Source organism: Tauraco erythrolophus, chromosome 10 (genome assembly GCF_009769465.1).
Source record: "Tauraco erythrolophus isolate bTauEry1 chromosome 10, bTauEry1.pri, whole genome shotgun sequence".
NCBI lineage: Eukaryota > Metazoa > Chordata > Aves > Musophagiformes > Musophagidae > Tauraco > Tauraco erythrolophus.
This window is the reverse complement of record NC_141474.1, coordinates 15,475,204-15,502,204: the sequence shown is the minus strand read 5'-3', so window position 1 is coordinate 15,502,204 and position 27,001 is coordinate 15,475,204. Positions and strand designations below refer to the sequence as shown.

Here is a 27,001-nt window from a genome sequence, read left to right as displayed (position 1 = left end):
GAACACTGTATTTTCCTGTGCAATAGTGTGTGGCTACATACACATCTACCATACTATTATCACATATCCATATAATCTGTGTGAGTATATCTATACACGCACACTCAGTGGATATATTTCCATATTCACATGCACATAAAACAGTGGATGACACGTCCCCTGATAAAACCTGTTATTTCAACACTTCAAGTGAAAAGTGTTAAAATAAATGGCTCATCACATACAATGTGTTAAAATAAATGTTTATTTCAACACTATGTGTATCATAGCCATTTATTTCAACACTTCCCCTTTTTCAAGACTCACACAACCAAGAGTAGGAGAACTGGTAGCTGTACCTAAGGTAGTTGAAGCACACAGCCCTACTCATCTGCTTGCCATAGGATGAGTAGGAAGTTAGTTGACACTTTTTTTTTCCTCCCAGCAATAAATGGAAACTACCTACCTTGACTATGGGGATCTGCATGTGTCTGTAAGTTGGTGGGCTGTATCATCATTTGGAAAGAAGAAGGGCCGTATCAGAGTCTGTTGAGATATTTGGAAAGCAAGCTGCTGCTACCAGGGTAGGGTTGAGAAAAGAAGCAAAGCATGGGGGCTTTTGACAATTTCGCTTTGCAATTTTGCAGCTTGAGAAAAAGGGATCTGGGCACACAGAGATTCATATGAATAAGAACAAAGACTAGAGCTGTTCATACTGAAGGCAGGAAGGGACCTGATTTTTGCAGGACCAGTTATAATCTGGTGATCAAATTATGAATTAGGAGAGAACAGCTGGGTTCCCACTCTATCTTGTTGAAAATAGCTTCTTGGGAGGATTCTTCACCTCCCAAGACTTGCCTTATTCATTTTAATACAGAACCTGAAAGATCTTTGGAGCAGAAGCTTTCCAACTTTAGGTGGTCTCTGAAGTACAAATATAGTCATTAGGAGCTTCATGTTGGTCTGTTTAGATTAATGCCAGCATCTGAACTTGCTCCTACAAGCTCAGCTTGGACATTACATTTTATGCCAGTGTTAAACTAGCATCAGTTTCTTTCTCTACCTTATTTTGGGAGAAAAGTACAAGAGGCTCCTAATTGCTGGTAGTTCCTGCTGGAGTCAGAGGGCACCATGGCTTTATAGATCAGTCTCTAAGGGACAGAGGTAGGACAAGGATGAAGAAATTTAAATAATGCACAAAATATGCACAAACACTCCACAAACCACCATTGCCCTCTGAGCAATATTGACCACTAAGTTGCCTGCAATGTTTTCTTTCAGCTTTCTTTCTTTGAAAACACCCAGAGCATGATTAGAGATTGCCTAGGCCCTAGCATGACAGTGTGGCCTTAAGAAGATAAACACTTGGCAGAGGAGTCTCTTTTCTTTTTCTTGTACTTTTTCGTCCCTGAAATTGCAGATCTGTGTGCTGGTCTGGACAGAGCACAAACCCACAAATTGAACTAATGAAATGTTAGTGAAGACTGCAATCAGCACACACTGTCAGAAGACTCTTTTGCACCCAGACAAAGAAAAATTGAGACCACAGTGTCATTAACCCACAAATAAATTCACTGCCTCAAGTGAAGCCACTGCACAGTGCTAGTTGCCTATATTCAAACATCTCTCTTTCTGTAAAGTTATCTTCCCCCAGTGTCACCCTTGGCAGATAAAACACTATAATCATTTCATAGCAGAATAGTGTACAACACAATGAAAGTTCTCCAGAAAAAAAATAAAAAATGTTTTCACTCTTTCACTTTCTTCAGATGTGATTAGTTCCAGAAAGAGGAGGTATCATCACTCCTTTGAAGGCACTGTAGGTTATAAGATTGGTCCTCAGAAGTTGGCAACGTGTAATAAAAGTGCTTTATTCCTAAACATCAATCAGTTTCAAGAATGGCAGTTCCGCACAGAATGGTAATAATGGAAATATTCGGCTAATAACTACTGCAGACATTAAAACACTGTATGACAGACATGGAGTACTCATTACACAAGAACACTTTCTTATAATTACGGTTTTATAACTAGGTACATAAATTTCTAAATATTTAGTTCCTTACCCTTTGGCATTTCTGTAATGAAATTTACATGACAATACTCCGTTTTCCATAAAAGAAAAGGACCCTCTCACTCCAACAGAGAGTTGATACCTTGGTTTTAGCTGAGACCTTGGCTGCACATGGATGACGATTTTAAAGAAAGGCTTTTTCTTCTGTTCCTTCGTTTTAATAACCTTCACAATTACAGCAAGTTTCATGTCATTTCTTTTGCTGAGAGCGTACAGTGAACTTAAGAGTTAATGCCTTAATGGAAAGCAAAATAATAGCATGTCTGTGCTGTGTAAACTATTTGTGGCATAAAAGAAGCACAAACGTTATTTGCGGAGGCCTTTACTAGCTCTGGATATATTATCAAGACTTTGTAATTAACACATGGTTATATCAGTCCTGCTTGTAACCACACACACAACTCAATGCTGATTTCAAGATGAAATTATACACCTGCATCATAACTCTGCTTTCTGCATTAATAAAAATAACAGCATTAATAGGACTAAATACGCATTTGTTTGATGTATTCAGAGCAACACGAGAGGATGCGAGGGAATTTAGTGCATCGCTCTGTCAGATCATTTTAATTGTTATCCAGTGAGGGCAGCTTAGAGGGCAAGTAAGAGACTTAATTTATGTACTTACTCATCCCCTCAGCTTCCACTGAAGAAAAGTTATAGCAACACAACTCCTGAAACTGCATTCACTGGTCTTCAGTTATCAAAGGCCAAGTAACAGAAAGCCAGGGGCCCACAAATGTTTGCTGATTTTAAAATACTGATCAGAACACACACTGCTGCTGTGAAACACATAAGAGCAATATTTGGTGCTTATGCACTGCCTTCTAGGACAGGATATCCAAATGCTATACAAAGGTATAATATTTTTATCACACAGGAGAAATAGGGTGCAATGGGAGACCTGGAAATCTGTGCATGAAGAGAGCAATTGCACCTGAGCAGAAGAGGCAGCAGTCAGCTCTCCTGGTCACAAAGCCCTTGGCCCAGGATGTCATATCACCCTTTTCTCTAAAACTGTTGGTAATTTAAAGGATACCTTTTTAGAAGTGTGCTTTGTAAATCAACTCAAGCGGTCTCCTCTCAGAAGAAAATTAGATACTAATGTCCTGGCCACCTCATTCTGTGCATTTTCATGGATGAATTTTTATGCCCACTCGAACCACAGCCTCAAGCATGGGAATATGGCTGTTCACAGGAGCACACAGGACTGTTGTTGACTGTTGCTGTCACTCATGAAGGAATTACATTCTCCTTCCTTCCTGTTTTTCTCTAAACTAAAATAAAACATATCTGAAAGAATTGATTCACTCTGAGGGCACTATCTTAGGGCAGAACTGAGTTGCTTCCTTGTTCTTCTTGGTCATGCAGAATTATTAGGAATTCTGAAGATTATTTTAAGCAATGAATGTTCATACAAAGAGGTCCCATTTGCATGAGCTATCGCTGACATAATACTGCATATGGAAAGCTTAAAGAGGAAGACTCACAAAAGCATAAGTGTTCCATGTGAAACTCTAACACATCTGTTCAGCACTGAAAAGCCAGCATTTAAGTCCAAAGCACTAGAGAGCCGAGACAAGTGCATTTTTGGAATCAAAACAAATGCTGGTAATTTAAGAAAATACTATGAAGCACACAAAGACTGTACAATGCCATATGCTGCACAATGCATCTGGTAATCGATTTAGTGTATATGCTAAATTTACTAAAAGCCCAAATAGGCTTAAGTTCTTTATTCAGAAATTCAAAAAGTAAACTATAAGCATAACAAAAATGGTTACGATTAGAAAAAACATAGATTTTTCTTTTCAGTTACAAAACACAAATAAAAATTAATCTCCTAAATTATATCCCATAATGAATACAGTCCAAGCTTCACTTTTGATCCACAGCTTTCACAGACTTGCAGTTTTAGGACATGGTGCGTTCTATAGCATAAAAGATAAATGTGATTTTTAAATTATTTTACACTCAATGTATACTTCTATTTTGAAGGTTTGACGTCATGAAGGTTTTATGCTGTCATTTGTGATTTTACACACAATACATTGCTGAAGATGTCATCAAACACAAATGTAAAAGCAACCTTGCATGTGTTGTGGTCCTAAATCAAATATGAATCCACAGTTATAGTATTAAAATACAGTAGAAATCCCTAATTCAAGTGGACAGTATCATCTATAAAGCCAAAACAAATGGAGTAGGATAATAGTTTTCAGACTTGGGTTACAGTGTCAGTGCAGAGACTTGAGCTGTGTTAACTCACCAAGCTTGATCTTGCTTGCCAGAGCATGCTTGTCAATATTTAGCTCCCAGGGAGCATGTCACGAGTCTTTACAAAAACTAGTTTAAATACAAAATACTATAGCAGCTGCTGTGATCCTTTTTCTAACACTGAGATTAAATTGCTGAAATCTGTTTTGAGCTTTTTAAACCAGAAAATGTGTGCCATATACCTACTGTAACAAGAACATAAGAAACAGCATTAAGGGATTGCAATGCTGTTATTAGGGCTTATTAAAATACAGAAAAACACCAGACGCTTTACTTTAACTGATTGGAAGATATTTTAATGTCAGGCATACAAATATCACTTTCTCCTGTGATATCAGATTAGAAAATGGACCAGGCTAAAATCAGATACATCTGTGTTTTCAAAAAAAAGAAGTCTACACCTGTACCAGAAAAAAAAAATTTACTTGCCTAACCACTGGATTTTCATCACAAAATATAGGCACACGTTCTCTTAGGCATTTGACAGAGGTACATAAATTAGGAATATGCTAACCTCAAATTTCGGAGGCAGTCAATTAAGTGAGAAAGGAACCCACCTCTGAGAGTGCCTGTCTCCTTACAGTGATGAGATAGAAGCTTAACAGTCTCCTAGTGAAGTGCCTGAAGTTCAAGGGATAACCCTTGGCTGTACATGGTTAGCACGTCTGCCCACAGCTGCCCATGACATCCCTGACAGTGAGTGCATATCACCAGCTGTATCTTAAGTCCTTGGCCTCTGCGGCAACAGGCTGAAAGGGCTCTCAGACAGAGAGGTGTCCTGGAAGGAACGGCAGCTCAGGAAGGCAATGCAGGTAGCATAAGCAGAAAAGAGCACCACTACTTCCTGCCTTCTCTGCCCAGTAAACCTTTGGCTCAGTGAATCTTATTTGTGAGAAACAGAGAAATAGCAAAGGACATTGGAGAAAGTCCTGGAAGAAGCCCGAGTTTGGAAAAGAGATTGTAAGAGTGATGATTTTATTTTGGTTTTGAAGACCCTTTTACCACCCCACACCATCTGACTTTAATGGTAAGCTGGATAGGTTCTCAGAGCTGTAAAATAGTAAGCCTGAAAGAAGAGAAACATAAGAGCATGGGAAAGAAATTTGTGTGCTAGTCCCATGCAGCAGGGAGGTCCTTCCCAAAACACCTCTCAAGAAGATGGAGCAAGACTTGGGTTACTTCCCTGCCTCTGGCAGGGTTTATCTCGTCTCTGGACACTTGCTAAGGGCTGATCCTCTAATGTGTTTTCATGACCAACAAAGATGCAAGCAATTCATTATTTCCATAAACCAAAATTTACCACATAGCAGGCATTTTCCAAATATTTCTTAGGGAAAATAAGTTGCCATCAGATCTTCCTTAGAGACCTGAATTATTCAAATCCCACCTTCAATAAATTCTGAAGAAGCTGTTCAATTTATTTAAAAAAGCAAACGATTCTTAAAAGCCTTGTCTGGCAACACCTTCTCTGCAAGCACTCCTGATGCACAGAATTTATCAGGGCGTAGAATGAGAAGATTTCTCTGAGTACTCCCTACTAAAATCTAAGCAGCTCTTGATTTGGGCATATCTCCAAAAATCGGTGGAAATACTGCCAAAGCTGGTGTATTCAAGGGGCAGGCAGCTGATGTGGCATTAACAGTGTAAGCACAGCAATAACTGACAGGGAGTAAGATAAGCTCAGCCCAGCCAAAATGTGGGCTGGAGTAATCATTTATACTTTTGAAAACCAATAAGTCACTCAACGGGGCCATGAAACATATATAAATGGCCAGACACAACCATAACACAGTTAATCACATCTTCATTGGGGTGACTGCTTGCAAAAAACCCCACAGTCCTGTCCTCATTTTTAGCTACTTGTAACAGAGTTCTTCACAGCTCAGCCTTACCTCAGTGCTGAGTCAAGTGTGGTACCATGCATTTTATGGACAGTGTTTAAAACCGTCACTAAAAACACCATCTCTGTATAATCTGTGACAGCTGTGCAATGCATTTCTCATTCTGAAACAGTGGGACTCTGAGCTCAACAGTTCTCACTTGGCTCTCACTTAACCCAAATAATGGTGGCTCAGTCCCTGACTATGAGCGTCTTCTGGGATTTAAACAGGACTTAATAAAAATGCTCATACAGTGTACGTTACAGGGAAGACATTTGCCATTACCTGGCAACATAGAAATTGCAAATTGATCATAAACTGGAAAACCGAATTATGACAACAGGTTTCCTAAAAGATTTTGTAGGATACAGTTGTATATCCTGTGTATGAGCTGGATATCTGTATAGCTCATTCTGTACAATGGCGTGCTTGCATGACAAGACACATTAAAATGCAGATCCTTTAGCTGACTATTATATATTAGTTGCATTCTTTTGAAAGGTAAAAAAAAATGCTCTGACAGTTTTGAAATACTTTTATAAATGCTTCTGGCAATAACTCACCAGGGATGATGTGATGCCCAGTGAAATACAAATGTAGGATCTACCCAGTTAAACAAATCTGCTATATTTTGTGTTCCGTATTTTATGTGTGAAGTTGACATTAGGATTTATTCATCATTCAAGTAGGATACTAAAAAATACAGAATCTTAGCAGGATTTAGGTGAATAAAGATGTATTCACTGTGGTGAGTTCATCATAAATCATAGCTAACCAGTGGTAGAACTTTCAAAGGCTACTCCTACATGGAAACAGAATAGCAGCAATAACTTCATAAGTACGTAAAGCAATGCCCTGCGTTTAAAGTTTTTCTAAGGATTATTTCTTTTTTTTTCCCCTAAACCCCTGTATCTGATTGTCAAAATATCCTGCAACTGGATTAACCTCAGCCAGCACAGTTCCATGTAACTGTGAACCTTCTCTTCAAGCCACTTCCCAACTCATTTCTATAACACATCAATCCAATGTTTTATAGATAGGAATAATGATGAGAGCCCCAACACCCTCACAGAGATGCCTAAGTCACTGAGGCTACCCAAGCTACTGCATCAGGTGGAGGAGCTAGCAGGCAATACAGAAGTTGGAGTATATTGTCAGCAGTGGTAGCATCCCCACTTCCATGGTGTACGACAGTAGTCAGTTGGCCTATCCTGCAAACACAGCTGTCCCACAGAGAGAAGGAAGGACAGGAGTAAGCTCCATGCTAATGAATGTTAAATAAGAAGTTATTTTTCTATTTACTTATTAGCTCATATTTTCATGTTCAATGTATTGTAATTTTTTTTTTTTTTTTTTTGCATAAATGTAAAAATGTGTTCATTCTTCAGGTAAGATGAGAACATATCCTCCACTGAATACAGATGGGCTCTACAACCAGTATATGCCACTTGGTGACTAGAGTAAATCAATATGCAAAGTGAGATATGAAAGAAAATGAACATGCTTAAGACATACCAGGTCAGTACTCACAGACTTTAACCTCTGCTGATACAATCGTTAATCAGAATTGTTTACAAACTCTGCCAGATTCTTGATTTTTTTGGGAATTACAGTTAGAACTTCTGTTCTGTGAGTGACAGGTACAGTTCATAATTTTCAGAGAAGACGCTTGCTTCTGATCACTCTCAAGTACCACCTGTATCACAAACCCTGCTGTTGATTCAGGTACGGAATAACAAGTCAGCAGAAAGGATAGTTATGGGCCCTGCACGATCAACAGCAGGGAGCTTGTAACACCGATGTGTATTCACCTAAATTTGGACCATATTTCGTCAGGTCTTTGCCTCCTATATTGAAACTCCCTAAATGCTCATCACCTGTATTCAAGTTTGAACCTAACATTCATGTAACACTGCGACAAAGCTTTGCGGCCCTCCAGGCCAATTTGAACACTACCACCTAAAATGATCTTCTTTGTGCTCCAGCCCATGGCCATACGCTTAACCACTGAGAACTACTGCTTCTGTACAAAATGTGCTTCTGCATTGTCTGCAACCCTGGGAGCAGAAAGCCAGGCCCAGCTCTAACTTGTGTGACTGCCAGAGACCTGTCGGCAAGCCCAAACGGCCCTTCAATGCAGCTACTGAGATATCATAAGGCATGCAGTTCCCGTCGTTTGGGCACACTTTGGAGTCAGTGGTAGCCTTTCAATCATATGAAAGACCGGAGAGTTATACTGCACGCCATCACAGTCTCTAGCCCTCGTTCAAGCTGCACTTGGAAGTGAAAAGACATTTTAACTTCATTGTGATTATCAGGGGAGAAAGGTGGGCAAGATCAGATTGAGAGCTGCTGAGACTTAATGGAAAACAAACCTAGCAGTAGATTTCACCAGGGGCTTTTCTTGATTTTTATTATTTTAATTAACGTCTATTTGAAATTCTTGATAGTATTTTCATTCCTGTATTCGAATAAACTGAAAAGTACTTAAATGCCAAGTATTTTTCAAATAAATAATTCACAAGATACTTAAAGCGGCTATATTTAAATGACCTCCAAAATGAACTGTAGGGAGTTTTTTATGATAGAAAGATACCAGTTTTCAAAATGATAGTCTCCAAAAGATATGACATAAAAATATTCTGAGAGATTTTTTTTGTGAGTGTTTGTCTAAAACTGGAAGAGGTGATCATAAGAGAAAGAGACACCTTCTCCCTTAGGCCTGACAGACATGTAAAGACAATCAACTTGTGCTGACAAAGACAACACCAATGGGTTCAACCTTGCTGGTATTACTGGAAGGGGAAATATTCTGTTCCTGACTGACTTAGACCTCCTCATCATGTCATCGTTTGCATGTGGTACATTCATCTCTACCCATGACTGTAACCAAGTTTAAATACAAGCCCCTGCTTCACCAGTCTGCTTTCAAATGCTTTGACTTTTCTTTTACTTTCTCTATTCATTTCCATTCTTTGTTAATCAGACTATGTCTCTAAACTGCTAACTATAAGAGCACTCTTCACTTAATCGTGTTAATCCATACCATTATATGAACTGATTTTCCTTTTTACCTACACGCACCCAGATAAAAACTGCACGTGCTTTCACCTCTGCTTGGGTAAGCTAGGTCGCAGCTGCTCTCTCTTATTTTTACCATATTATGTCTGAGTAGAATTTATGATTTTATCTGAGTCACCTTCTGACATTCGCCTTTGGTAGCCATCAGTTAAGACTTGATAGCTTAATGGTTATTTGTTTATCAAAAAAATGCACTCATTTGGGACATGAATTATTTCAACTGGACATATTCTACATGAGCCTTGATGTAAACAGTAAATCCAGAGTGTTAAATAAGAGTCGTTTAAAGATTAATCTAATTACAGGCTATTAAAACAGAAGAATACAGAGGATTGCATTTCTAAAACCCTGTACAGACCAGCAACAGTTAACGATGATTTGATGGTTTTCTGGGAGTTTGGAACAAATACTTGGCTTTTAGTCTGAGAGGGATGCTGGACATTTCTGTCTGATGCTTGGGGGATTCATCCAACTAACAGATACATTTGGTGAAGAATCTCATTCTAGTCATGCCCTCCCTTCCTAATTTCCCTTTTCACTGTTTTGTCGTCTTTGCCTGTTCCTCAGGGAACCGAGTGATTGATAGCCTAATCCAATGACTGTATTACAGCTGCCTCAACTTGGACTCTTTTCCTTATCATTAGCAGTTAGCCTATGGTTAAATTCACAGCTCACTGCTTGGTACAGCCCCTGAGATTTAAGGGTCTGGCCTTTAGAAAATATTTAACATAAAATTGAAATCTTGACATACTGAGAATTCAGTTCTCTGCAAGGCTTCTTTAATTAATCCGAGGTACTGTACCATTGTTCTATATGAGGCTGTGACATGGTGAACTGTTACTGAAGCTCACAGAGATGTGTAATTCTAAATTAAACACTCACTTGTATGTACCTACACTGCATTTGTTTCCCAAGTACACGTGCATGAATGTGAAAATTTAAATTCAATCTATAACAGTAATAAAACGCAAACCAATTACGCTTCAAGAGTAAAGACTTTTCATTCATTTCAAGCTCATAATGAGCTTTTTTTCCCAGTAAGAGGAGGAGAAAACACAGCTTTGTTCAAACACTGTGCGTAAAGACTGATGCTTCATTCTTTTTCCAGGACTAGTTTAATCTTTTGGTGAATGAAATCAATTATGATAATTTTTAATCAACTACAAACAGCACCTGTGCTAAAAGTGTAAAGTGATTTCTTTGTGCAAAGCAATTGGCTAAAAAAATATTAAAAGTGGGAAAAAAATGCTTAGTTCTCTGGCCTTATCTGGAGAATAATACTTATTTTTAAATAGCTATGGGAAGGATGTAGACCTTGATCTATGTTGTAAACCTTTGCCCTACTTCCAGTCAGTCGATGAGCTGCAAGCTTCTATGAAAATGGCAGCTGAGTCCCAGATGAAAAATTATGCATCTCATAAACTGCTATTCTGCTGAAATGTCAAGCTATGGCAGGGCTGTACCTCAAACTCAGCACTTGGCATTTTCCTTCTGTCTGCTTTGTTGCCGTGAAGCAAACATGAACAGTGAGGATTTGTGTAGGGCAGGTAGCAGGCGAGCTCCCTGTCAAAAATCTATTATTAGGGCTCTGATCTCTCCTGCACAGACCAGTGACGGCAGAACACTAAGAGAAATCAGACTGCTGCAAGGACAGCACAGAAAACAGAGGACTCTTTGTGAATCCTGACATAATATATGCAAATAAGGGCTTTTAATGGCTGAGCTACATTTAACAGAAATAATAAAACAAAATTAAAATTGTACTACACCATATATTTTTTTTTACTCCTAGCCACACTGTTTTCTAAATATATGTTAATGTAAATAGTCTTTAACTCTCAGTAATATTTATACTAAACAGAAGTGCCTATGCATACATACATTTTGTTTTGTTTCCAGTGATGGGCAGCTTTTCATTCATTTCTATTGACCAAAATCCACACTGCACAGTCACTGAGAGAACTGCGATTAGGAAAGTGAATGCTCTTGGGGGTTTTTTTCACCTTTCTTTTAATGATGTGTCATAAAATTAAAATTAAAAGGCAGCCCTTATTATTATAACTTCAACTTTTCCTCTTTCAATACAATTCATACATTTCAGATTAGAATATATGCCCCATTAATAACGTCGATTATTCACATAATGTATACATTTTAATTTAATGAAATAACATGCATTCCCTTAAAAGGCACAATTGCTGTCTGACAGTGGTTTTTGTAAGAAGAGACAGCTCCACTAACTTACTTCAAAAGTAGCTAAAATTAACTGTCTCTGCTGGTTTCCAACAATGATATGTTCCCACCTTTAATGACTGAATCTGCTATCTAGGTATATTCCTTCTGACATCCCTTGCAGTCAGCTATGAAGTTATAACACACAACTTTCTGAATCTCCCTTGTTCTGGAAAACACACAAACACACATACTCAAACATGCTGTATGATATATTCGTGCAAATAATGCCAAAATACTCCAGAATGTAATAATTGGACAAAGCAGTAACAGCACATAAGACATGAAATGTTTGAACTACTACTGTAAACCACTGCAATATTTTTGCAACAAAGCATTAAAAGAATACATAGTGAGAGCACCATAGAGAGATTTGCTTTTAACCTAAGTTTTTTGCTAAGTCCAGTGAATGGTTTTATAAATTTATCCCCCAAGGATCTGGCTTAGAGACAAAAACAAAGAAACAAACAGATGACAAAGAACAAAACCCATGGAAATTCAAGCAGAAGCTCTGCTCTATCTTGCCTGCAATAGATATCCTATTGTGCTGCAATGTGATGTGTTTTATAAAACACATCTGGAATATGGACACACAGTATGAAAGCTCATAAAAAAAATAATTTTTAAAAATTTTAAAATATATTTGAAAGAAACAAATCTTAGGGAAGTATACAGCTGCTGACAGTATATTAACATTTCTCTGGGAAAGCTGGCATCCTATTCTAGTACCTATAAAGTATGCATTTTCAAAATAATTTATACTTATACAGACTAAAACCTCTTTCACAGCCAAAGGTCGTTATTCTTTATGAGGACAAAAACCAGCATTAGCTTCTTTTTAAGAAACAAATACTCTGCATAGAAAGAACTTGGGGTAAAATCTCATGTATTCTATATTCTTAAACTTTAAATAGTGCTGCATCAATTCTAAAAGCTCCTTAATGGAAATCAAACTATGTCTCCAATCCTGCAAAAACATTTGATAGTTACACAGTTTAGCAAGTCGTATCTTAATTTTAATATTTTCTTTCATCATAAAGGTTTATTTTTTTAAACAATATTTTGGGAGGCTTCATCAGGCCATTTTCACTTTTTGAGTAATGGGAAGTTCCTGGAAACTTATAAAAAATGGATGAAGACTGGGATCATCTAAGCACAATGTCCTCTCACGTAACAGAGCCACAGAAACCCACAGGGCTACCACAGCCCTTGGGCTCAGCTGAGACTCCATGGTGCCAATTAGTAATAAGTTTGCTTTAAAAACCAACAATTTGTAAAATTAAAGTGAAATTTTTCTTACAAATTTTTTTTTTGGCACTAGAATAGAAGTAGAAGGTGAAGAAAAGCCAGTGAGGTTTTACGATGCTCAATAGTTGGAGGTTAAACTCGGAAACCGGGAACCCAGCTGGGATCTGGGCTCACACCTGGGATTTAAACCAGGCTCTCCCAAGTCAGGCTTGTGTGCAGGTCAGCAGGCTGTGCTAGTATGAGTATGAATCCTGTGAGAGCTGTTTCACTCTGTATTAATAATTCAATATTTGCAGGCAAGTGGAGGAGAAAGAGAGACTAATCCTACAGTCTAGTGGTCAAACATCCACCTGGGATACTGGGATCCTTCCCTGTCAAGACCACCCAACAAATAGGAGAGTAGGAAGGGCAAAACAGCGATGGCTCTTACAGCTTAGCAATTTTCAGCTGATCAAATTATATCAACAGGAAGGTCACTGCCCGAGCACTGGCTGGGAAGAAAAAACTGACTGTGACAACTCAAAGCTAAACGGGGGTAAGTAATCTTATTAAGTCTCTGCTTCTTTGGAAGATTTTAAAAAAAATGTTTTAAAAAACAGAGACATAAGTCTGTTCTGAAAACATCTCAGGATCTGGCAATGACGTTAATAAACTTTTTTTATTATTATTTTTATGTATTTTAGACAAACCATAGGAAACTACCTGTCATTTAGTAATTTAAAAGAAACTAAAAAAAAAAATCCTTTTTCAATGTCTCACTTTTCTGGAAAAAGGAATGATGCTCCTCCTGAACATAGCTCCTTCCCCACAAGGTAGACGAGGAGGAAAGAGGAGGCCAAGAGGAAGTCGTATACGGAAAACCTTTCTGCAGTACGTGGCCACGTAGGAGCCATTTTCAAACAGTGGAGGACAGGGAAGACTGCAAGTCAAAATGTCAGGCTGCTGCTAAGCCAGGGCATTAACATACTTCCATTATTTGCTCTTCAACGGAAACCTTCATCAAACTCAGTGGAGTGAGTTTGCGCTCACCGCACTGCATTAAGGAACGTGTGGATGTAGGGAATTTACAGAACACTGAAGAACAGCTGTCCTTTAGAAGAATGACTTCCTTGCGACGTGATCCACCCCTCGCCACGGGTGCAGAGCTTACCCAGCTCTACCTGCCATCGCGGGAGGAACGTGTCCTGCTGCTGAGGGTGGACCCTGAGCACAGTGGCTTCTGCTTTTCACTCTCTGAAGCAAAACCACCTTTCAGACAGAGCAACCCCTACGCTAGCACGCAATGTTACTGGAGGTAGGGAGAGGTACCTATGATTTACATGTCAAGAGGAGAAAGGACAATCAAGCCCAGACTAATCTAAAATCCAGTTTAACTTCACTGTGAGCGGTTCCTCACCAGCTGGGTGATGTGGAGGGTCACCAGCTTTGGGACCAGGTATGTTCCAGACCTCACCAGCAGAGCGGACCCAGGGGCCCTGTGCCAGGACCCACGCTGGGCTAGAGCCAGCTGCCATAGCGCCCAGGGGCACGTGGCTCCACGGGGCAGGGACTGCTGCCACCCTGACTGCCTCTGCACCACGAGAGCGTCGGTGCTAGTCCAGAAGAGAGCTAAAGTCTATGCAACTGGAAGAAGTCCAGAAAGCAAGACACAGCTTGCCTATGACCTGTGTCTACTCTAGCTTAGTGCACTAGAGAACATGATAAACCAGCTGTGCTTTGGCAAAACACACGGGAAATGGACCAGACTTACGGCTTCTTTAACTAAAAAAATTAATTATCTCTTGGGAGGAATTATTTGAAAAAACAACAAAACCATACTGACTCTATCAAATAATAAAACAGAACAAGGGGTTTAAGCAAACCAAAATAGAAAACTAATACTTTACACTATGAAGCCATTTTCATGCCAGGACCACAGAGCACTTCCCAACAAGCCTGTAGGCATGTAAGTGGTGTTACTGCCATTTCAGAGACAGCAGAAATAAAGCACGGAAAGGTCAAGTGTCTGGCTGCAGGCCACGCAACTGAGCCCTGGCATGGCCAGGAACAGACCTCAGAAGTATGGCCACTCTGACCCCTTGCTCTGACAAGACGACATGCTTTCCCATTTTTTGTCTTTTTGTGAGCATGCTAGCTCTCTTGATTTAAAATTGCTTTCCTGCTTTCATAAATTTGTATACTGCTATACCCTGATTGTTAAGCAGAAAGTATTGCAACGTGTTGCAGAATCTATTGACTTTATTGGCTTTGTGGTTTTCTTTTGCACAACGAGTTGAGGGATTGGGACCTAGTGATATCAATTACCAGCAAGAAACCTTTATATATTTGTCTGCAACAATATGCTCTTTCAAAGCACAATAAATTGACAGCACTTTCAGTGGTTTTCATATTTTTTAAATAACTAGATTTGCGCCACAGGTAACAGTGAATCCTAAAGTGACACTTTCTATCTCCTCTGACACATTTAAAACTTCGGGAAAAAAACACATTTTTAAGCTTACACATACGCATATATAAATATAAAAGAAACAAAGACTTTTCCTCAGGTCCCACTTGTAAGAGAATTATAAACCACACAAATGCTGGTACATCCTCCCTTATAGCTGAGCTTCCAGGTGCCACTGTAATTTACGCTACATACATGTTTTAAATTTGTGACATGAGACACACTTTCATAATGCAGTCATTTTATAGATTTTATTAGACAGACTTATGGTAAGAAGGAATATTCAGAAATTGCAACTTAAATGAGAAAATGTGAATGGTGTTACTTATATAAAATACTACTGCAATAGTTCTTTTATTAATTTTTAATGCACAGCACCCACTGTGACCTCCTTTATTCTTTTCCTGTCAACATGGCAGGCTAGAGAAATTGAAATGGGCTGTAGCTGTTCTCTTCTTGTTCCCCTTTTCCTCCCATTTTGCATAATACTAAAATATAACATCTTACTGGACTGTCACTGTGAAATAATCATTATGCAATAGGCATAACAATTTTTTCTGATTGTTATCTCTTCCTTGCTTTTCAGCGTTCTCTAAAAATTCCAAATTCCATGTAGTTATCTAAGGCAATAAGGCAATTTTCCACTGAATACACTCGTCTGAATTAAAGTTTAAAAGGTATCTTTCACTACATTTCTTACGGTTCTCTAAGGGTAACACCAGTCACGTAAAATAAAGCATATTTTGCCTGTCTGGTCTCCTCTGATTATGTTTTTGGGGTGAGGTAGGAGGTGGGTCTGATAAAATAGTGTTTGACTCAATCAAGAAGATGCTATTACCTCTGTTATGTATATTTACTGCTACCTCTATCGCCAAGGAGACTAATCCCCATACTAGTAAAGTGAAGGAAGCTCACAGTATTGTCTTTGCAGGGCCAAGTTCATGTTGTCACAGCAACAGAGTGTAAAAGGTCAATAGATTAATATGTTAGTGTGTGCAGACACTGAACTGGAGTGTAAAAGTTTTGCTGCTGGTTTTGAAATTAAACTGTGGAACATGACTTGGAAATATGGCGTACCCAAGATATTCTTGTATATCTCAAGGATTATACATATATTTGCCTAATACAGTCTATCATTTTTACCACAGTGGGAAGAGAAGGAAAAAACCTCCTTGGAAGAGGTGCACTCAGTGGGAATGAAGGAGGAAGGCTGGAGTTCGGGCTATGAAACATACACTGCATTTGGATTGTTGATATTTCCCCCTGCGATGCCCTTTCATTAGCCTCTGTCTAACATGGGGCCTGACAATTGTGACAGAATGAAAAATTTGAGGAAAAGCAAGGGTCACGAGAGAAGAGATTTCCTTCCCTCTCCGGTGACCCTATCACAGCATTCTGATGCAGCGCTTTACTATTAAGGAAAGGGCGACCCAAGAGCCTTCACACTTAATCTGTTCCATCTGTCATGACTATTAGAAACATTGACCAGCAGTGAGCTTTAAGGACTCAGTGCGACTGCAGACATGATATTCTAGCCCACTACAAGGACCTCCTGATGTTTTGAAAGCCTCCAAGGAAGCACCATGCATCAAAAAGGGCAACACCTACCTGACACGCCACCATATGTGGTCCTCAGTCCTCCACCAACTGCTGGCCAAGGTGTGCTGTCTGCTTTCAGTCCCATCAGTCCTGACACAGTGTTGGTGGCTGTAACACCATCTGCACCACCTGTGAAAGAAAAGGTCAGTCGCTTTTTGTTAAATTGCGTATAAGAACAAGAGAGGAAAAATACAACAAAAAAAACTGTGAAACTGTGAAATAACTAGAAATTCAAATAAACAGCTGAAGACAGAAAACAACAAACTGTAAGAGGATGCACAGAAGGGTCCTTAAGTCCAATCCTGGGCTGATAAATGTAACAGTAGTTGCAAGGTAGGCTGCATCAGTTGATAGAGCTACAAGGTCGATAAGATAGAACGTGGGAAACACTGGGGCTGACAGGCAGATCTCTACCCTTCAGCTGCCTGAGACAGAACCTGCTACAGTGGACGTTCAACACTTGGAGGTGCCCCAGCACAGGGGTCACCTCTGCCAAGCTGATGACACCAACTCTGCACTGACGGAGCCAGTCCATATTCTCTTTTCTCACTGTGAGGAGCAACACAAAATGAACAATGCGACAGAGAAACGCTGACCATGGTTCTAAGTGATGGATTAATACACCTCCTTGCAAACTAATTTCCTGCCATGTTGTATTTTAAACCCCAAGGAAAAAAATTAATATATGCATATACCTTCAAATGGTGTATTTCTGTTTTCTCAGGACACACCATTTCACTACTAAATGTAGGAACAGGAGAATTTATAGTGGTATGATAAATGTATAAATATGACAGAAACAGGAGCATGCAGATAAACACACACAAACATATATGATTTATTACCAACAGTCTAATATAGTTCTCTTCCTATATGGCTATATTCTAGAAGCATGGACAAAATTAAGAAGCCTTTGATCACTGTGCTGATTATAAAATATATCAGATAAACTCTTTCCATATTAGTTTCTGCTGTTATTTGTTATTATTCCAGCAACTCCCCTATCTTTCCCCATCCAGCAAATTAGCAAATCTGCACAGCTTGTGCACTGGAGTCAGTTACCTTCCTGCGCAGCCATCGCAATATTCACAATATCAGTGACATTTGGGGTCAGCTTGGCAAAGAAAGGAATCTGAACAGCTTGTCTAACCCAGCGACAGATGTTCCGTACCAGCTCTGGATCCTGTTCAAACAGGTCAGATAAATATAGAACATAATTAAAAGTAATATGAACAAAAGGTGTATCAAGAAAATAGAAAACTTTGCTATAAGTGGCTATACTGTGATTTTGTGAAATTACACATTTGCACTGAACCTCATCTCATTAGTTAACTTATTTCAGACACATCGAGTAACTGCTAATCCTTTACAGAAAGGTTAGTTCATGAAAAAAGAAAAATTTGCGCTTTTTTTTTTGCAAAAGACAAATATATCACAAAATGTTCCCTTCCCAGAGAGGGAAAAATATCATTCTGGATGACAGAGACTTTCTTTATTCATTCGTTTTAAAAATTACTTTTCAGTTTTAATGACTCACTCTATGTAAGGTATATTGAAAATAACTAGTATCCTATAAAATAATGTGAACCGAAGCATTGGCTAATCATGCCCTGATCAGAACAAGGATGTGACGAGGTGGCAGGGCTATCAGAATGCAGTTCAGCACTTCTGAACTCGCCTCTGACTTCAGAGAATAACTTGGGATGCCCATAGTGCAAATGGAAGATCAAAATCTTCTATGTTAAAGCCAGAAATAAAAATCTTCAAGTGTTGGCTTTTCATGATTTCCAGGCATTTACTTCCCTTATGGAATAGGTCTCATGTAGACAGTAATCAACCATCCTTTCTATTGAAAACAGCTCAGTGGAACTAACATTCTGCATCTGGCACATACAACGGTTATTGTTCAATATCGCTCTTGGGGTATAGGTTGTTTTTTTCTGTTGGCTATTGATAATGCACTTTAACAAATACCTTAAAATTTGCAATACTGATGAATGTAGAACATGGTGTGTGATATGCTTAAAAACTGAATGGTGCTATTACTAGATTTAGTACAAGCATAACCTGTGGGTAGGCTAATTGGTACCACAGCAATTATTTACATTTACTAAATCTTTATCACTCTCTCAGATAATTAAGTCTGTCATATACGAATAATTTTCTCCAATTTGGATATTGTAAAAACTCAGAAAGCTGCATTGCTACGTAGTAACTGAAAACAGGATGAGCCTAAATGAAGTTTAGTTTAAAACAATTCAGTGGACACCAAGGTTGTCAGTCTAGTCAACACACAGGAAACATCCCCTTGTTCTTATTTCTCTCTACGCCAATGGTTAAATACAAACAAAATCCCCACAGGCTGTGTTCCTGGAAAGTACACAGTGCTTGACATGAATAGTAAAACCCTGAGACTTAGCTGTGCCATTCCAATAAAAATGGTGATCTCTCCACCCAGGCAGCTTCCATGAAATATGTATGAATGCTGCACTGGCAGTATGAAAGTAGTTGCATCTTTGACTTTCAATTCTGTTTTGAATCTCCTTGAGGCCCAATGCAGAAATGAGAGACCCTCCAGAAGACATGAATTGTATATCCTTTATGTTAATTCTTCTCCTTAGAAATCCTGTAAAAATGTCCAGGATGTTGGCATCACATCACTCATTATGCTGACTTCCTTGTGCTTATAGTGCTGCTGTAAAAATTCGTACTCCAACACACACTAACACTTAAAAACCCCACATTTTAATCCACATTAAATAACTTCTTGGGAGATCTCGGTCATTCATATAAAATCAATTTCCATCCCACCTAAGACAATTCAACGAGTTTGTCTTTCTTAAGAAATAATAATTTGACCTGTTTTTTCCAAAAGTAACCATCATTTTCAATCAGTTCTGCTTCTCCCCCACTAAGATTAATGCAACAAATTCAATGGAAGGGTCTTCAGTTTCTCAAGCGAGTAAACAGTTTAAATACATGATTGCACAGCACAAGTTTAGACGAAGCCCTTTTGAAAGGCTCACTTGTATCAGTCTTGGAAACCTGCCCGTTTTCAGCATCCATAAAACCACCAGTAACTTAACAGGAAAATAGTTTGAAAACTCAACTGAAAGAGGTGAAATCTTTGATTTTACTTCACTTAATATTCCAAAAAAATAGGAATGTTTAGTGAGGAAACATGGAAAAAATTTAAAAAAAATTGAACACAGTGCTTTGCTGCATAGGGAGATGGTCACTGATAGTAATTGGAAAGGTGTTGCATTTTATACAAAAAATTAAAATTTCCATTCAATTTGATAAGTTTGGATTGAATCAGGTATTTCTTTAGCTGATTTTTCCCCATAATCTTCTAATTAATTTGCTTATTAAATAAATATCATATAAAGATAATGCTGCATACCTTAAAAAAAAGATAAATTACTGTTTACCCTTGTGCCACCCCCAAAACACACGCACATGTGACATATCTTATTGCTTCCCTTTTCAGTTTCAGTCCTACAGTGGAGCTGTTCTGGAGCATTCAGCTGACCTACCCTCTCACCCTTCACCTCTGCCTCCTTCTTCTGTTTGGAGCATCCAGCCCCCTCCTGCTCAGATTCCTCCTGGAGCAGTGGCCAACGTCAGCAGGTCACCCGAGCTTGTCCTCGAGCTTGTCCTCTCTACCCTCGCTGTAGTGACACCGCAAGTGTCAGGTGGCCACAGCCACCACATGCCTGAGCTTTCTGCTGCCAGAGGGATTTCCACGCCACGAAGCTACTGCATGAGAATACCAGAGCTTTTATGCTGTACAGACAACTAACATATTCTCAAAGAGGAATAACATCCCCACCTGATTTTATCTGTAACATCACATTTTCTGCTTTACATCATTAAGAAAAAGTTATCAATTCATTTATAAAATTCATTATTTCCTACGATATTTGCACTAAGGACTCAGAAAAACACATCAGAAGTTATCAGATGGATGAAAACAGAAGATACTTGTGTCACTGGACAGCTAATTTTTATATGAAATGAATGAACTACACTACTTTCGAGAAAGATTGAAGTGATTAGAAGTAGAGAATTCACTTCTAAGTGTGATCATTGACTAAAAAAATTATCCCAATTTGAAATGCAGTTCAAAACTTCAGATTTCTGAGAACATTAATTGATTATATTCAGCAAAGTTTTAAGCTCAGGTACAAATTTAACAAGGTGAGCAGCCTGGTACCAAAACCTAGTTTTAAAGATGCCACATACAGGCTTCATTTTGCCAATTCAGAGCTTCCCATCTACTTGGATTTCTGAAAGATTGACCCTAATTTACAAATTGTATTTACTGATTCTTAGCAGAGATTGGATTTATAAAACATTCAAAGGATGAGCATAAAACTTGTATATAGCGTTACAAAAAACACCTGTCACTGCTAATACAACATACATATACTTTTTTTACCCCAGCCCAACTTTGTGAAAGTGCCTGCAGCTTTTATCATGGATAAAGCGGTTGATGAAGCCTGCACAGTTGAGAAATGTTTTCTAAATGGCTTGATATGTAAAACGTTAGTAGCTGTAAAAACAGCTGGGCATTTACATTCACAAAATCAACAACATGAACTAACTAAAATATTACTCTGCTTAATGTAGTACAGGATTTTAATGCTTTTGGTTCAGAGTCTACCATGTTGCTATAAATTATCTTCTATTGCACATAACTAGGTTTGTTGGTTCTCTCATTAATGATGATCTAGTGTGATTGTTACAGAATGTGTTGCATAATTTCACTCTGTGTGTCAATCCAAAAGAATGAACAAATGCTTCAATGGACTGTAACATCCATTGGTAGCATACTTCATTTATCTGCTGTATTTTTATTTTTTTTTAAACAAACACCACCTATATAAAAGCTTGGTAAAATTATCATCAGCTAAAACATAATATTGATTCATGCACTGTACCTACAAGAATCTGTTGGCAATTTAATACAATATAAAGTCTCTTTTGGTATGAGATGTACATCAGTGTGTCTTCTGTCTTCCTGTTCTTAATCAAATATTGCTTGTTTATTCCAAACGCACAGGAGATTTGAATGTTACAGGGGTTGTCTTTTTACTTCCCTAAGCAGCAGTACAGAATCATTTTTCCTGAATATTCATTATAGCCTTGGGCTAGATGGAGCTTTTAATCCTAACTACTCATTGCCAATGGGTAGATACTAGAGGAAAAACAACTATTCACTTTTTTTTCTACATGATCACATGATAAGCTTAACTACAACCATAACTATAAGAATAAGTCCTCAGAAATTAAAGCAGCAAGTTGTCTACTGATTGCATTTGGCATTGGTAATGAGACAAATCCCACGTCCTACCACCCCCAAGGCAGATACATCCTGCATGTTTAAAAAGGAGTGTGAAAATGCTGTGCATAGAGTAGGTCAACTCTCCTTGTGTTTCATGGAAAAAAAAAACAAAACCATAAAGAGATTACCAGAGAAATGTCTCGCTGTAGCTTTTTGGAAATTTTGGAAATTTTTACTATGACCTACTTTCAGTGTTCTTGCAGAGTCCTCATTTTTACACTATCTTGTTACTGTGCAATCTTTATACTGTACCCAGAACACCTCTCTGAGGTAGGGAAGTACTATTATACTTGTTTAATAAATGGAGAGAGGAGAGTCAGACTGAGGTTCACCTCCTCAAACTCACCTTGTTTTGGTGCCCAGTTTTTACTAAGTCATTTGCATAAGGATCTGAAAAGGTTTGTCTGGCAGAAAACTGCACTTGATTCTTTGGAATAGCTTTAACCAAGAGATGCTTTCCACATTAACAGAAGAAATATTTTTAATAATTGAACCTAATCAGGTTTTCAGAGTATTTGAATAATGTAAAGATAGAAATACAATTACTTTAGAGTAATGAACATGCTTTTCTTTACTATACAAACAGTCCTTGGGAAGTACATATGTGTAAGTATATGTACATATGTATGTGTGCATAGATAAAGAATACGAATGTCAGTCTGAAAGACGTCATAAAAATAAACCTGTTACAGAGCTTCCCCCAAGAACTTCAGACGGAAGGCTACCACTCAGCAGAACAATTAGCTGATCGTGTCTGATTACTGCTACAGAAAATGGATCATATCATGCAATCTTCAGTCCATCCTTAATTACTACAATGGTGGCAATTCTGTCTCACTAAGAACAGGGTAAGGACCTTTGCAGTTGTGGAAATTATAAAAACATAACTCTTCTCAGACAAAATCCTGATTTTACATATGTATGAAGTCTTTCTTACATAGGACTTCGGGAGTTATTGTTACAGGTCATGCTGATGATTTGTGCAAGTCCATTATCCTGACTGTGATGATGGGAAGTTTCAGATGGCAAAAAGAATGTTGCAAGATCCATTAGGATCTGCCACGTAAAGTCCTTAAATCTCGTCTATCACTGACTACAATGACCTGAACAAGAAAGTTTCAGAAATTAAAATACTGTATTCTATTTAACGCAAGCATAAGTCCGATCTTCCTCACAAACCTCAGGTTTTTGATGGCACAAAACTGTTCTCAAATGTTTCATGACCAATTCATGCATTATGTCAATGTGTTTGCAATTTTAAATACTAAGTTACAGAGGACTTATTTTGTCTTTGTATTAATTTAACACACACAAAGCTGACATAGGATTTCTTATACATGGTTAGTAGGCAAGTAGCACCCAAGAGTCCCTCATCAGTGCATTCTTCTGGTGACAGATATTCTTCCTGTACTGGCTCTTCAGAAAAAAATCTTGCAGCCCTCTTACATCCATTATCAATGGAGGAATTTTTTATATGAAAAAAATGTTCTACAGTTAAGTTCCTCATTCTGCACAGTAGATACATTTTCCAAAATGGTATGGCTGGCAACGGGAAAAGGAGCGAGTGTTTTTATGGTCAGGAATGATGTAGCCTAAGAAAAACTTTCTAAGTGAGAATTTGCAAGATTTGGCTTTTAAATTTAATTCATGTACTATTCTCACTTTACTGTTTCATTCAACAGAAGTCTACAAGTGAAGAGTCAAATGGCTGTCTGAGAGACCACGAGGACTCAAATGCATCCTCATCTGAAAAACAGGAAGGGAGAAAAGAATCTTTCACCATCTGCAAATAACCTCCATGCAACAGGTGAACTTTCTTCTGGACTATGCTACCCTTTCCTTGTGAACATTAGAGCGGCACTACCTGCCACAATCCACAGTGCAGACAGGCAGAGGCAGGAAACTTTCGGAGCAGCTTTAGAAAGTGAGGAATGATAATTTCTACAGATTGCTCACCTATTCAATCCACTCCACTGGCTCAGCGTTTAGGTCTGGATCTGCATCTTTTACAGAAGTCTCACAGATGTTCTGAGGACTTGTTAGTCTGATAAGCTGTCAGTTAAATGCTTTGTATATGTATCTATCACACTATTTCTTTTCCTGATCAAACATGGATTCAGAAATTCATTAGGAAATCAGAATTGAAAAAAAAACCCACAAAATTTCTCTCTGTGTGTGAAGAGGTACTCTTTTGCTATTCCTTCAAACTTGAAGAAAAAGTAGAAGTATAGGAATTTCAGCTTAAAGCATTGCAAATTAATATCTTTAGCATTTATTTCTTTTTTTTTAATATTACTATTGATCTTTTCCACAGCTACCTTTTCTCCCTTCTACTATGAGATGTCCAACATTGGCTTCATAAAACTGTCTGTCTCTAAACCTATCCAAAATTTCCACAGTACCTAAATACAGAATTGCAGTCAGTCGCCATAGCAAAAGAGACACCATTGCCAAATCTCATGGTGAATTTTATTGTCTTCTCACATCCTAGAAAGGGGCAGTTTAGGTTGTGCATTTGTCCCACTTCACGCTTAATTAAAGCTAACAATTTGTTTAAAGCCTGTCAAATTAAGGGAAGTATTTCCCAGGATAGAGGATGAATAATTCTCTACTTCTCATCTGGAGTAAAAAATATTTCCTCATTTCTCAGGAAATTTGACAGCTTTTGGTCAACATCTATTGACTGCAGCTGTCAAAAAGAAAGAAATGAGGCAGTTTAACCTAAGGCAGGAATAACAGTGTTCACAGTTTTATGTGAAGCTATCTATATATATTAGGAAAAATTTCAAAAAATGCCTAAATGAGTTCTGAGGCTTTGGGTCAGCCTGGTCAACCCCACAAAAATGTAGCTGCTGGATGAGAGCTTCTGTCCTTCTGGCTAGAATCTATGATATGATGTGATGTGAAACTAACACCACAAAATAACTTTTAGAGATAATGACAGTATGTGAATCCAGGACTCTCTTTCAGTCAATACTGTACTGCCTTTTGGCATCAGATCCAACATGTAAAAAAGGTAGTGGAAGCCTTTTCCATTAGTTTAGCAACAGAAAATCACTTCGAAATCTCATCAGACATCTTCAATAAAATGGTACAAGAAATTCCTATTCAGGATATAAATGTATAAACGTCCACAAATGGATAATTTCATATTTTGCTCTGGGAGAATCAAAATGTTTCATTTCAGCTTAGAACTTCAGCTTTTATTAATTAACTTGTACTTTGAAATGAGAGGTTTCAAAATGAAGTGGGGTTATAGGTTGTAGGGGTTTATTTTGGGAAGAATTTGTAAAAGATCAGAGATCAATATGAGAAGAATTAAGTAAGGTCCACATTGTTACCTTTTAACTACACTACCATAGCAACAATATGCACTGTGACTACTGCTCACTGGTTTAATTCAAGGATATACTTATTTTCTACTCTCCTACATACTCTAAAATGTCCCTTTCTTTTAAAAATGTTTTAAAAGAAGTCGTTTACTGGGTAAATTAAGACATTTATGTTATTTCTACATATCTGTTCTCTTCATAATTTGAACAAAAACTATAATATTTTTAACTCAGGAGATATCATATGGCTTATATAACTAAGCATGTGCTACTAGTGAAACAAGGACAAAACACTGCAGATTAAGATGTAGAAGCATAGCTTGGAAAATTCTCATTAGCTTTTACAGACCACATTCTTTCTTTTTGTGATAGTCTTTTCACTCAGGTAAAACCATTACCATTTGAAGATAATTTAAAGACTATATTTATTTTTTTTATTTTTTTTTTTTTTTTAATATTTATAGGGAGTAATGACTTCTAATTTATAGATGTTTCTGCCAAAGTAAAAATCTAAGCGAGAGTCTGGTGACTTGATTTAACTTTTAAAAAAAATTTTCTGTGGGAAATTATAAGAACTGAAAAAACCCTCTTCAAATCAGTCGCTTCAAGTTCCACTTGGGGGAGCCTAATTGAGATTCTCCTTTTTTTCCAGGGATACCAATGTGTCACTGGACAAAATCATGTCACTCTGGATTAGGTCCAGGCTTTGGTCATGGCTGAGCTGAGAAGCCAAAGCTCTGAGACCCAGTCTATACTGGGAGAGATAATAGCAGGTATTGAGAAAAGCCAACATGAGACTATGACACTGCTGGACTGTGTAATTAACTCACAGTTAGGCTAGTTCGAAAAACTTTTTTAAAATAATGGTGCACATTAGAAAAATGGAACTTCAAATTTAATGGTGTTTAACCAAATAAACCTTAAAAGACGCAGAAAAGCTTTTGACAGAATCAAAATTTCTTAAAAAATTTCAATTTTAGCAGATCCCAATATCCCTCTTCTTTCTCACTATCACTTAGTATCAGAAACACTATTTCTCCCTTCTCCAGCTCTACAGTTAGAACCTTTGAAAGATGTTAAAAGCATAAGACAAAGCCTTTGACCACTTCTCTCTATTCCAAATGAAAAAATGAGAACAATAAGTTGTTACAGCATTTCCTTAGTCTAGTACGCTACTGGAGCTGCACCAATGAACGATGCTTAACATGTGTTTGAAAAAACAAACCAACACTCCAAAGCTTTTTACAGTATCTCATCTAACAGCTGCCAATATTAACATAGGTCAGTATCCAAACTCAAGAATACATTTATCAAAGCGCTGTGTGGGAGATCCACTTTGGATACCTTATTAGCAGCATGGCACTCCTACACCCTGTCTCAGATAATGTAGCACCTAATGACTGAAAAGATAACCAACAAGAAGACAAGGTCAAAAATGAGCTGAAATTTTTGATTGACTGGTACACAAAAGTACAAAACATACATTTGTTTTGGGAGTTAGAGCAA

General features: G+C 38.0%; 1 protein-coding gene across 1 annotated transcript in view; it reads right to left on the bottom strand.

The window, feature by feature from the left end:
* DPYD (dihydropyrimidine dehydrogenase) overlaps positions 1 to 27,001 on the bottom strand; it is a 367,211-nt gene that overhangs the window by 79,253 nt on the left and 260,957 nt on the right. The window contains 2 exon segments of the mRNA XM_086617732.1: positions 16,826 to 16,945; positions 17,879 to 17,999. Of these exon segments, the coding sequence (XP_086473858.1) occupies positions 16,826 to 16,945; positions 17,879 to 17,999 (241 nt within the window).